Genomic DNA, 12,984 nt, shown 5'->3' with positions numbered 1-12,984 from the left:
GTGCAGAGTAGAGAACCAACAAATGCAACCCACGTATGACGCCGAATCTGGGAATCTAACCATGGCCACATTTTGTGCGAGGCGAGTGCTCTCACCACTGCGCCATCCCTGCATGCCTGTCCTTTTCACAATCATTAGACTGCTACAGAAACTCGTTTACTAAGGCATGAAGCCACACAGTTGGGAGCAGGTCAATTTTGTTGGGCTCAGCTCATGTCTGCGCCCGAAAGGGAAGAGCTCAAGGAACACTGGAAACCTGTTGTTAGCGCCTATTGTTAGCGTCTGCGCCAAAGCGGCGGAAATATGTTTTGTGGTTGAATTTTCGACTTGGCGATTTACCTTCTCAATCGCGGTTCGCACAAACAGCACGGAGGTCTTATGAAATTAAAAAACGAAAATACTTGAAAATCTAACAAAGGGGAGGGGCAAACGAAAATGGTCAAGTAACCTAAGGGAGAATTGGATTAGTGCATGTTCGTTATTAGGAATCATTTACATCCTTCTAAGTTCATTTCAAAGGGGCCCCGCCAAAAGGCCGGGCGAACAAAAATTAATCTACAGACTCATTCGGTTTGTTTTCCTCCACGGAAATCTTTAGTAAAAGGCGAAAGATTTATGCGAGTTGAAGGAAGACCAGAGTTAATACGGTGATAGATTGCCTTGACGATTCTGTTCGGCTTGGCGCGGTAACACAGGTGGGATATAGTATCCAGTCAGTATCGAATGAATATTGAATAAAACTGTCAATCACGCATGCACGTTCGGGATTGTCAATGAACTTATTGGATTGTTTCAGTAAGCGCTGAGGCCGGCGACCTCGAACCACGCGCATTTACAGAGGAAGTCTCTTTGCTTGTTTTTTGACGAGATTGTTTGACTTGAGGTTGCAATTAAGTATCAAAAGCATGTGATTTGCACACTTCCTTGATCAAAACTAGCCCATTTCCATTTTTCTTTATCCCTTAAACAAACTTTTTGGCTTCGGTTACTTCCGAGAGGGCAATATAGTATCAAAAGCACGAGATCTGTGCACTTCCTTGATGAGGGAGTTCGTTTCTGACCGAACGAATCACTGCGACCTAACACGGGAACCCTGACTACAGCGTTTGATCGCACGTATTCCATTATTTTAGGCGAGCCCCGCCACAAGGCAGGGAGATGAAAAATTGGTTTAGAGACTCATTCAGCTGTTCTCCTTCACGGAAATCTTTAGTAAAAGGCGAAAGATTTATACGTAATGAAGGAAAACCAGAGTGAACAGTGGTGGTGCCAAATGAGGACCACAACCAAAGTGCCGCGGCGATCCATGTGGGAGGGATAAGTTGAATTTTGCGGCACAGAAGGCATGCGCAATGTTAATATGAGGTGTGGTGAGATTAATTGTCCTTTGAGGAAACGCACACAGTACTCTTGAAATTACTACAAAAAAATTTCGCTTGTTTCAGCAATCAAGGCAATTACTTTCGAAATGTGAAGAAAACTCGATGGAGAACTGATTTTGTTCATCGTAGTAGCAGATGACTTTTATGACAAGCAGCGACCTGCATGCCCTTTGCCGTATCTCATAAATGCAATGTAAAATCTTTCCAGTATCGTGTTGATCTTAAATTCCTTTTTATCCTTTTCGAATGGATCCTGGTGAATCTAACCAGCAAATGTAAATTGCTTGAATAATAAAGCAACAAAGGTTGGCTGTACGGATGGGGCTAGTATTTTTTTCCTTCCCAATATTTCGTCAGGTATGGCCTGACGAAAGCAGCTAGGGTAAAACAAGTCACTCCCTGAAGACGTCAGGCCGTGCCTGACGAAATATTGGAAAAATATACTAGTTTCATGGGAATTTCATCAGCTTACAATACTGGCCATAAATCTGCAGGATCCGGCACCTTCAGGGGTGCAGGGGTGGCGGAGTGGTGAGAGCACTCGCCTCCCACCAATGTGGTTCGGGTTCTATTCCCAGACTCGGCGTCATATGTGGGTTGAGTTTGTTGGTTCTCTATTCTGCACCGAGAGGTTTTCTCCGGGTACTCCGGTTTCCCCTCTCCTCAAAAACCGAAATTTGACTTGATTTACTTTCATTGTTCATTTCAGTTTACAGTGTCCCCAATTAGCGCTTCATCGCTAAAACGACTAGACACTTAAATAAAAAGTTCCTTTCCTTTCCTTTCCTTTTCCTTTTCTTTGTCCAGTTGGCCCTTAAACAGGTTGTTATAATCAATGACTGTGAATTATATCAAAGACATATAGATTCATTGAATTCTCGTTAGATTTGTTAAAATCATCTTTTTTCCTTTCTACAATGACCATACGAGCAACAAAATCAAAGTTTGTAATTTACCAAGCAGACCTGTAGAATACGTCCCGTCGTATAGCTTATATCACTATACGCGAAAAATAATACCATGAATGAACTATTATACCAGCATTTGTTTCACTCGGTCCTCGTCGGGGTGGATTTGTTGCGCGAGATGAAGCACGCCCTCCCGATACGTTGTGGAATATTCCTCTATTACTAGCTTGAAGCCCCGCCACAAGGCAGGGCGACAGAAAATTGTCTACAGACTCATTCAATGTTCTCCTCCACGGAAATCTTTAGTAAAAGGCGAAAGATTTATGCGAGTTGAAGGAAAACCAGAGCTAATAACCCATTAGCTTAAACTGACCATTCCGTTCAGTTTGGCCCGGTAACACAGGTGGGATGATTATCGAATAAGTATTGAATGGATCGCGCAATTACGCATGCGTGATTGGAAGCGTCAATGAACTTCCTCGAGCCGTGGCCGACGGCTTTGAACCTCGCGCATTGACAAAAACAAACATTTTGTGTTGTTTTATAACGAGCAGGTCTTGATTTAAATTTCGGAGGTTTCAATTAAATATCAAACTGCTGCCATTTGCGCTTTGCGCACCTCGCGGGAATCCGTCACTGACAGAAGGCCTCTTTAGACAAGAAATATGACTACAGAACTTCATCGCACGTTCGTATCAAAGATATTTCTTTTTAATCCATGACGAGCTCCTCCACAAGCAAGCGACACAAAAATCGTCTATAGACTCATTCAGTTGTCCTACTCCACGGAAATCTTTAGTAAAAGGCGAAAGATTTATGCAGCTGAAGGAAAACCAGAATCAACAAAACCAGTGCAGCCGAAGAGGTTTTGTTGAGATTGGCGCGGTAACGCGAGTGGGATGCGGCATCCAACGAATATCAAATAGAGCCGTCAATCACGCATGCGTGTTGGGGATTGTCATTGAACTTCTTGGATCGTTTTTCGGTCACGTTGCTGGTGACGGCTTCGATCCACCTACATTCACAGCGAAAGCTTATTTTTGCAGTTTTTTAACAGCCAATCTTGACTTACGTTTCTCAGACTGGAATGAAATATCACTGCATATATTCAACTTTTGTGAATGCTTTGATACATAGAATCGTGGAAGCTTCTTCCGTCCGCGTCAAAACTAACATTAGGGAGCTTAAGCACGCGCGTTTTGGAGACGGGGACGACAACTGGAAGTGAGCTGTTTTCCCTTTTGGCTTGTCTTCACACAACCACATTTAAATCGCCAAGTATTTTCTCTCCAAAAGAGATAATTCGTATAACAATCTGGGAGACACCACTGTCCTGGCACGGGAAATGTTCTCTTCCGGTTGCGGTCCGCGTCTCGAAGTAAAAGTCGGAAGAAAGCCAATTGTATTCCATGATGATGAAATGAAAACAAAAACAGGTTTTCCTATTCTCGCAAAACGGCGACTTTGCCTGCCATCATTTCTTTTCTTTCCCTAGCTTGTCGAGCGTGACGAGAACAAAACATAGAAATGGACGTTAAGTGCATGGTCGCCAAAATGCCCTGTCGACTAGAATATTGGGCGCCCGTTTTTGGCGTTTGATTACGCAACAGAGGGTGTAGACAGGCGCAGTATTTACGTCGATAAAGGAAGTCAATCGTGATGACGTGCTATTGAGTTTTTAAAAATCTCTTTGCGGAGAAATTTAAAAGGGTCCAAACCATGATTGGGTCGTTATACAGCTGACCCAATAATTCCCAGTTATATCTTTTCTTTTTTTTTCCACCCCTTCGGCCATTATAATTAAAAGCACGCAATCAGTTCCCAGGATTTCCGTTGCATGATAAGGTTTGTCTTGTATTTGACTCATTTTTCAACCTACAGTGTGCTGACAACCCAACGTTGTCGCTCTCAAAATGGTCCTAAATAAAATGCGTTTCGACTATAAAGGAGTGCTATGAATTTTTTTCCTCAAAACACTGGAGAATCAAGTAAGGAAATGTTTATGTTTTTCTTCGTTTCACCCGCATCGGGAATTTTGTGGTATGAAGATTGGGAAATGAGTACACAGTGTGGATATCCACCTGATCAGCCTTGGTTAGCCTGTGGTCTTGAAGGTCTTTAAGTCTTTCTTCTAAGGCTGCAAGCATTGATTCATCTCTAGAATTCTTTCTTTGGAACTCATCTTTCTCCTTTAATAGTTGGCTTTATGACCAAAATAGCATAAAATAAAATAAAAATGAAAGGATCATTGTTAGCCATTCGATTTCTGGACTTCAAATTTATGACCTCTGATGACGTTTAAACAACACAAATAGTGGTGACGGAAAACTTACCACTCAAAAATTATGTTATCTGTCTTCTCGCAATACATTTGCTGTGCTGGTAAGCCTTTTAGCTACTATATATGCTACCGTCTAACAGCATAATCATTTCAACTGACCCAATAATGCTAACGGTTGTAAATTAAACCTTTAAATCTTTCTTCTCCTCCCTTGCAGTTGAATAGAGGTGATAATTTGTACCCAGATTTCCAACGGTCAAATCGAATTTGAGTCTGGTCCGATGTGCACGATTTAAAATGACATCTCTAACTAAATTATTTGTGACGCATTTTACTGTAGCTCTCCTATTTCTCAATATATTCATAAATATGTTTTTTTTTTAACCCCCTTCAGCCCCCCACCTCCCCGGCCGCACAAAAAAGAAGAAAACAAAAACGAAAAACAGCATACTAGAAAGAGAATTATTATAATTTCTTCAAAGACCTTGATATCAATTCAAAAATTTTGTTCCTTTTTAACAATATTGGATCCTTTCGTTTGTAGATCACTTGCTACTTTTGTTTATGATGTTAGCCGATTACAGATATTCACGGTTATTTTTAATTAAATAGATCAGCAATTTCCATTGCATAATTTGATAGGTAATGCCATGTATGAAAATTGCCGGCAATATTTGAACAAATTACTGTTGTTGTTGTTGTTGTGATACAAACAATAAAAACATAATAGCCGTGACGTCACGTGCATGCACTGTATTTTCACTCTTTAAAGAGCTTTAGATTCTAGGACGAGAACGACTACGAGTACGAGATTTTCTCAATAAACAACAGTGAGCGCGTGCAAACCAGCGTCATTTTGGCGGGAAAAACGTGACACCGTCGTCATTTTAGTACGAAGTTTTGCAAAAATGTCGTCGAATCAAAACATTCAACAACATGGTAGCATTTTTGGCATTTTTTGTTGAACAAAAAGGCTCAGTTACCAGCAATAAAAATAACTGAGCAACCTATGCTACCAACAAAGACTAAGATTAAGCGTACGGGTTATAAATTTCCTCTGTATTTTCGCTAACTACGGCCAGTCAAAACTCGTACTCGTTCTCGTCCTCGTCGTAGAATCTAAAGGTCCCTTTTATCGACCACGAGACCGAAATCTACGTAGCTCTTTGTGTGGCTGACCTCGCGGTGCAAAAAATTACTGTCCGTACATTGCTAACTTCTCTCTTTATTAAGAGCAAGGATTAACTCTTACGTCAAAGCCTTGTTCAATGCATCACATTTAAGATTCGAAACGTACAGTTGTGTTTTCTGTTCCGAAATTTCTCGCATTAAAGACTCTGTTTCCTCTTGTAAATCAACCGGTCCACTCGGTAGACAAATTTTGATAAGATTTTCCGGCTTTGCCTCGAGGGGATGGGATGGATCTTGAGCTCGTAATCTAAAGAAAGATGAATGAATTTTTATTCAAAGGTCAAGTGATCTTGGACGCCTTCCATTTGAATGGAAAAACCGGGCAGAATTTCCTGTTTAAAGGATCAGGACAATTTCCCTCGATCAGTACGGAACAGGAAGAGTCACGTTCCTTTTGCATGGTGTCTCTTTTTCTTTCTTACTTACTTTCTTTTTTTATTTCTTTCTTAAGGAGACCGGGTACTAACAATTTACAATAACAAACATCTTTGTGGCCAAAAACCGCGCTTTCAATTTATCAAGGAGCATGGCACTAGTGGGACGCAGCAGATGATACAGGATTTTGCTATCATTTGGATCCCTTCAGCTACCAAACAGTTTGGGATGTAGTGCAGCATCTGTGTATTGAAGAAAGAAAAAGTTCTCATCCAGTATGGCACTCACTTACTCATTTTCCAAGTTCTGGCGCGCTGCAGCAATGCGCTCGATGTGGTGCCCTAATTCCATCAAGTGATCGACCAACCGTCTGTTTTAAGAAGGAAAGAGCATGTTATTTAAATATTTATTTGATGATGCATCAGGACTATGCATCAAACTCAAACTGTATTCCGTTTGGTAATGTGAGCCTTGTACAGCCTCTTAACTGAATTCAGGTTGGCCGAAGACAAACCTAATTTGAGATCACTCATCTTTAGCAAGGAAACATCTGGCCTCGGTTTTCAACAGGACTGGTGGAGAGTGACGCGCTAGTGTTATCCTCCTTAAAGCTACTCAGAGTGAAGAGATCATGTCTAACTTGCCTCTTAGCTACGGCCTTTTCTCTCCTCTCTGATTGGTATCTGCCTAAACCCTGTCCCATTTACTAAGTGTTTTCCCGATTTGGATTATGAACTGTCTTTGTGTAAGCAATAGAGCTAAATTCCGTTTGACTTTCGTGACGTCAACAAACAAAAGAGACACTAGCACTGATGCGCGTGCCTTTCATCAACGAATCAGATTTAATCTTAAGCCGCGGCTACACGAGCAATTTTTTGCTCGCGCCGGTGATGCGATTTTTTTCAAATTCTGTCGCGTCGTCAGCGCGCCAGTGTCAAATATTCCAAGGAACTGGAATCAAGATGAACAGTTCGAGTTCAATTTAATTAATCATGAGTTGGTCAAGAGTGCTCTACAGAGAATGAAAGCAAACAAAGCAACTAGTCATGACCACATACCACCACGTGCACTCAAGGCGTCTATTCCATCAATTACACGGCCTCTTAGTCATCTAATACTATCATCACTTCGAGAGTGTAGTCGGATGTCGATGGAGTTTATTCTCGTTATTCACACACACCGCGTGGTTGTGTGTGCTCTCTGCTCTTGCATAATGTGCTAACCTACTTATATATGCATATGCGAAATGTAGTATACAATAGGTGCTAATTAGGTGCCGCTATGTTACATGCATAATGTGCCAACCTACTTACATATGCGTATGCGAAATGTAATATACAATAGGTGCTAATTTGGTGCCGCTATGTCACATCCCCTTCTCTTAAAACTATATTAATTAAATGGAAAACAAACAAAACACAATATCTTCATTCGGGCCAATATATCTTGTACATATGTTGAAAACGAATAAAACTGGTAACAATATAGGGATTTTCTGTCTAGTGTTTATGTATCATACTAATATCAACTATTAAAGCAAGCGTCAGAGATTAAGTCTTTCCGGTGCCCGGATTTCACGTCCCGCGCGGGATTTTCTTGGTCCTTTCTCGGCTTCTCCTGTTACACTAGAGCATTGTGGGTTGGAGCTTGAGGGCTGTATAGTCAACTTGCCACTTGATGGGTCATTTGCTGAATTGCCTGCCGCAGTGGATTCTCGTAGAATGGCGCTTGAATATTGTGCAGTCATGCTTCTTTGGGACATAGAATCCGAAAAGTTGTTTGCCGAATTGTTGGAAGCATTATTCGGTCTAAGATGGATTCTATTCCTTCGCAATTGGGCACCAGTTCCAGTTTCTATGAGATATGAGCGGGGTGTCTCTCCCCGATCTATGACCCTAGCAGGATTCCATGTCTTTCTCACAGGGTCTTGTACATAGATAGCTTGGTCTCTGTGTAATTCAGGGAGCTCCTTGGTGTGTCTGTTGTAATAGTGGCATTGGTTGTCTTGTCTCGCTTTGAGCCAATTTCTAACTTCCTCTTGGTTCTTTGATGGCTGGATCTTACCAGGAAGTGTGGATTTAAATACTCGGCCATTCAGTAATTCAGCTGGTGACGGTATATTGGAACTCAGGGGCGTCGTTCGTAGAGCCAGCAGGGCTAGATCTATGTCTTCTTTAGTCTCTCTGCATTTCAGGATCGTCTTCTTAACCGTTTGGACTTGGCGTTCAACAAACCCATGGCCACGTGGGTAATGTGGAGATGACGTCACAATTTCAAACCCGTACTGGTTTGCCAGTTGATGGAACTCGCCGGATGTAAACTGAGTGCCGTTGTCGCATTGAAGAGATTCTGGGATTCCATTTTCTGCGAATAGCATTTTCAGTTCATTAACAACAGCCCCGGATGTAAGGTTTTGGAGTTTCTTGACAAATGGGAACTTGGAGTAATAGTCGACAACTATGAGGAACCACGACTGTTGAGCGTAGAAAAGGTCTGCGCTAAGTGTTTTCCACGGTCTTGAAGGGATCTCTGTTGGTATCATTGGCTCCTTTTGCTGAGAATTGTGGTACTTCTTGCATACACAACATGAGTTTACAAGGTTTTCAATTTCTTTGTATATGCCTGGCCAGTAAACACAGGATTTGGCTCGTAGTTTGCATTTTTCCATACCAAAGTGCCCTCCGTGGATTTGCTGCAAGATGTTGCCTCTCAAGGATTCAGGTACTATAACACGGCTTCCAAGAAGTATCAGCCCATCTTCTACTGATATGTCATCTCGTAGGGGCCAGTATGGTTTTAGCGCCGAAACGATTTTCTTCCCACTGTCAGGCCAACCCTGCATAACTTTGTGGGCTAGAAGCTGCAGGGTTTCATCTTTCGCAGTTTCCTTTTTGAACTCTTCCATTTTGACTGGGGTGATTCTGATTAGATGGTGAACTTTCACATTCATGTCCGACACTTCAAATTCATCCAACGGCGAAAGGCGTGACAGGGCGTCAGCTGTAACCATTTCTCTTCCTGGAAGATATTTAATGACGCAGTCGTAAGGTTGTAAACGCAACAGCATTCTTTGAAGGCGTGGAGGTGCTTGCATCAGGTTCTTTTTATGGATCTGTTCCAGGGGACGATGGTCTGTTTTAACCACGAACGATCTTCCATAGAGATACGAATAGAATTTTTCGCAGCCGTATACCACTGCCAATAGTTCCCGTTCGATATTAGCGTATCTGGTCTCCGCAGGGGTAAGTACTTTCGATGCAAAGGCTATTGGCTTGTCGTTTTGGAAGAGAGCTGCGCCCAAGCCCTTAATTGATGCATCAACATGGAGGACAACTGGTTCCTTTCTGTCATAGTAGGCCAAGGTCGTTGTGGTACATATCAATGCCTTCACCTTCTCAAAGGCTTTCGAATGTGATGGATTCCATATGAAATCAACGTTCTCCTTTAAGAGGTTTCTTAAGGGGGCAGTGTGGTCAGCTAAATTGGGGATGAATGAGCTCATGTAGGTTGCCATCCCCAAAAAGGTGTGAAGCTCTTTCTTGTCTTTAGGCGGTTCTAAACTTTCTATGGCTCTGACTTTATCTGGGCTGGGTTTGACACCGTCTGGTGTGTAGAGCATACCAAAGAAATTGCACTCCTTTGTTTTGATAACGCACTTCTCGTCATTGAGCTTGATGCCGGCCTGTCTGGTACGTTCCATGGTTTCATGCAGGTGTAAGTCATGCTCTTTATCGTTCTTTCCATAGACTGTGACGTCATCTGCAATACCAATGGCTCCCAGGCAATCACGATACGTCTCATCAATCTTGAACTGGAAGATATCTTGACTCATTCGTAGACCAAACGGCATTCTGAGGAAACGATACCGTCCAAATGGTGTATTGAAGGTTGTCAGGTATGAGGACTCGTCATCTAGTTTGACATTCCAATAGCCATTGCGAGCGTCGAGCTTACTAAAAAGCTTTGCTCCTGATAATTTGGGTGTGATTTCCTCTAGAGTGGGTATGGGATGATGTTCTCTTTTGATCGCCTTATTCAGGTCTTTGGGATCGAGGCATAACCGAAGTCGCCCATTTTCTTTTTCTCTAATGACCAGGGAGTTGACCCAATCCGTAGGTTGGGTTACTTTCGCAATGATATCTTGGCTTTCCATCTCGCGTAATTCGGCTTGTAATTTGTCTTTCAACTCTATAGGTACTTTGCGGGGTGCATGGACCACCGGTGATACTTCAGGATCCAGTGTGATGTGATATGTGTAGTCATCAAAACATCCAACTGTACCATTGAAACATTCTGGGTACATATCCATCAGCTCTTGTTTACTTGTGATTGATGGCCGCTCTTCTAGTGGTATATGACTTCCAATGTAACTCGAGTTTTTCTTGCAAGTACCCGGATTTTGAGCTGGAGAATTGAAGCTGCTATTTGGATCAGCCTGGTTTAATTGATTTATTCCTAGCGTACAGTGGAGGGAGACTAGTTTTAGTGCAATGCACGCTTTTAGACCGAGGATAGCTGGCCCTGAAGTATCCGTGACGTAGAAAATGCAGTTAATCTTCTTCTCTTTGTACTTGCACGAGATGTTTATAGTGCCAAGCTGCTTAATTACAGAGCCACCGTATGCTGAGAGAACGGCTTCATTCTTTTCCAGTACTTCTGGTTTGAGGTTTCCTTCGTCATCAAACTTCTCTGGGGCGATTATGCGAAGTAGCCTGATAGGCAAAACATTGCTCTGTGCACCTGTGTCCACCTTGCACTGGAGATTAATTTTCCGCTTCTTTTCAGGCTGGGTTATTTCCAGTGTTGCAAAGACTTCATCGCGTGTGTCGTGTGTCATCGAATGTTGCGAGTCTTCTATGGTGTTAACCTCGATTGTACTAATTGTGAGAATTTCATCATTGTCTTCATCACCTCTGTCTTCAATCGTGTGAATAGATTTTTTGAAAACCGGCTTTCTTCCTTGGATAAATTGTTTCCTTTTACTGGATCGGCAGACAGATTGCCAATGATTACCTTTGCCGCATTTTCGACATAGTGTACCGTAGGCTGGACATTTGTTCCTCGGGTGTTGTTTTCCGCAGTTGTTACAGGATTCCCTTTCTTGTTCCTTATGAATGGCATCTACACTTCTATCCTCTTGATGGCTTTCGCTACTTCCTGCCAATGTCTTCATATGTTTACTTGTCGCCTCGTTGCTTCTTGCAATCTCGATAGCGCCTGCAAGGGTCAATGATTTGTCTCGGCCTATGAGGGACTTCTGGACATCGGGGTTTTTGACCCCCAAATAAGCTGATCTAGAACTCTGTCTTCGACTTCGGTGCTGTCGCGAAATTGACATTTTGCTGCTAGGTTTTTTAATCTTGAGATAAAATCATCCACTGGCTCGCTTTGTTCTTGTCGCATTCCTTGTAGTGTGTATCTGTGAATTCGATGACTCGTCTTCGGCTCCAATTGATTCTCGAACCGTTCGAAAATAATGGCAGGTTTTTTCCTCTCTTCCTCCTTTGTGAATGTCCAACTGTTGTAAATATCCAGACCTTTTTCACCCGACCAGAGTAAAATATAGCTCACTTTTTCTTCGTCATCGGCGGCTTTGAGCACGCTTGAGAACATAAGCTGACATTTTTGTTTGAATCTTGCGAATGCAATTATCGGATCAGGAGCGTCCCAGTTCATCTGTGGCGACGCAAAAGACGTTGCTGTTGCCATAATTCGCTTCTGCTGGCCTCTTTCGATTTGACTCTAGCGATTATTCTTGTAAAATGCTGCCACCATGTAGTCGGATGTCGATGGAGTTTATTCTCGTTATTCACACACACCGCGTGGTTGTGTGTGCTCTCTGCTCTTGCATAATGTGCTAACCTACTTATATATGCATATGCGAAATGTAGTATACAATAGGTGCTAATTAGGTGCCGCTATGTTACATGCATAATGTGCCAACCTACTTACATATGCGTATGCGAAATGTAATATACAATAGGTGCTAATTTGGTGCCGCTATGTCACAGAGAGCAGTCCCTGACTCTTGGAAACGAGGAAAGATCGTACCACATCATAAAAAGGACTCACAATTAGAGAAGGAGAATTTCCGACCAGTCAGAGTTCTTCCAGCAATGTCTAAGATCTTTGAACATCTTATTCATCAACAATTGACAGTACACTTAGCGAAGATTCTTCATAATTTTATGTTTGGATACAGAAAATATCATGGGTGCCCGACGGCACTCCTTGCGCTCACTGAACAGTGGATGGAAGATCTTGATAATCACAACATTATTGGCACAGTAGCCATCGATTTAAGTAAGGCTTTTGACTGTCTACCACATGACTTAATTCTGAAAAAACTTAAATTCTATGGCTTAGGTGCTCAAGCGCTATCTTTAATGCGAAGCTATCTCTCTTCTCGCCATCAAAGAGTGTAGGTCCATATCAGCCCTTTGGCTGCCCCTTTTAAACCTACCTATCAATGATGTATGTATGTATGTAAGCTCGGTATCGCCTTCTCCACGTGGGAAGGGGTGTTAAGAGGAGTCCCTCAAGGCTCTGTCTTGATAACCTACATTGTTTAATATTTTTATAAATGATTTGGCGTATTCAATAACGCAATGCAGGATTATTAATTATGCAGATGATACAAATATCCATTGTTCCAATAAGAACGTACGTGCCCTTGAAGACAACCTAAATAGTGATCTTGAGAACGCAACTACATGGTTTATTCAAAATGGCACGAGACCAAATCCGGAAAAGTACCAGGCTATGGTCCTTGGCAGAAAAGAAGATAAGCCACTCTTTAATCGGGTAATATTGATATCAGAACCGCAGAAAAGTACTCGATACTAAG

The 12,984-nt window shown here is 42.2% G+C and overlaps 1 protein-coding gene and 4 non-coding genes across 11 annotated transcripts in view; all 5 read right to left on the bottom strand.

The window, feature by feature from the left end:
• Nucleotides 1-520: 520 nt before the first annotated feature.
• On the bottom strand, nt 521-642 carry LOC138054767 (U5 spliceosomal RNA). Its single transcript, XR_011133416.1, has one exon. It is a non-coding gene; the product is annotated as a U5 spliceosomal RNA (small nuclear RNA).
• A 494-nt stretch (nt 643-1,136) lies between these two features.
• Nucleotides 1,137-1,257, bottom strand: LOC138054740 (U5 spliceosomal RNA). Its single transcript, XR_011133391.1, has one exon. It is a non-coding gene; the product is annotated as a U5 spliceosomal RNA (small nuclear RNA).
• Nucleotides 1,258-2,521: 1,264 nt separating this feature from the next.
• On the bottom strand, nt 2,522-2,640 carry LOC138054742 (U5 spliceosomal RNA). Its single transcript, XR_011133393.1, has one exon. It is a non-coding gene; the product is annotated as a U5 spliceosomal RNA (small nuclear RNA).
• A 375-nt stretch (nt 2,641-3,015) lies between these two features.
• LOC138054695 (U5 spliceosomal RNA) lies at nt 3,016-3,132 on the bottom strand. Its single transcript, XR_011133350.1, has one exon. It is a non-coding gene; the product is annotated as a U5 spliceosomal RNA (small nuclear RNA).
• A 998-nt stretch (nt 3,133-4,130) lies between these two features.
• The window catches only part of LOC138052622 (uncharacterized), a 9,895-nt gene continuing 1,041 nt past the window's right edge, over nt 4,131-12,984 (bottom strand). The window contains exons 1-4 of one of the 7 annotated variants that reach the window (XM_068899166.1): nt 12,601-12,984; nt 6,430-6,507; nt 5,824-6,009; nt 4,131-4,492 (exon numbers count right to left, since the gene is read on the bottom strand). The exon at nt 12,601-12,984 is cut by the window's right edge and continues 1,041 nt beyond it. In XM_068899166.1, the coding sequence (XP_068755267.1) occupies nt 4,291-4,492; nt 5,824-6,009; nt 6,430-6,488 (447 nt within the window). In that variant the 5' untranslated portion in view covers nt 6,489-6,507; nt 12,601-12,984 and the 3' untranslated portion in view covers nt 4,131-4,290. Of the gene's footprint in view, nt 4,493-5,740; nt 6,010-6,425; nt 7,267-12,600 lie in introns of those variants that run through there. The other 6 variants (XM_068899165.1, XM_068899163.1, XM_068899164.1 and 3 more) reach the window with 6 other exon arrangements.

The sequence above is a fragment of the Montipora capricornis genome, chromosome 6 (assembly GCF_036669925.1).
Source record: "Montipora capricornis isolate CH-2021 chromosome 6, ASM3666992v2, whole genome shotgun sequence".
In the NCBI taxonomy this organism is placed as follows: domain Eukaryota; kingdom Metazoa; phylum Cnidaria; class Anthozoa; order Scleractinia; family Acroporidae; genus Montipora; species Montipora capricornis.
Note: the sequence above shows the minus strand (reverse complement) of the source record. Positions and strands in the feature narration are given on the sequence as shown.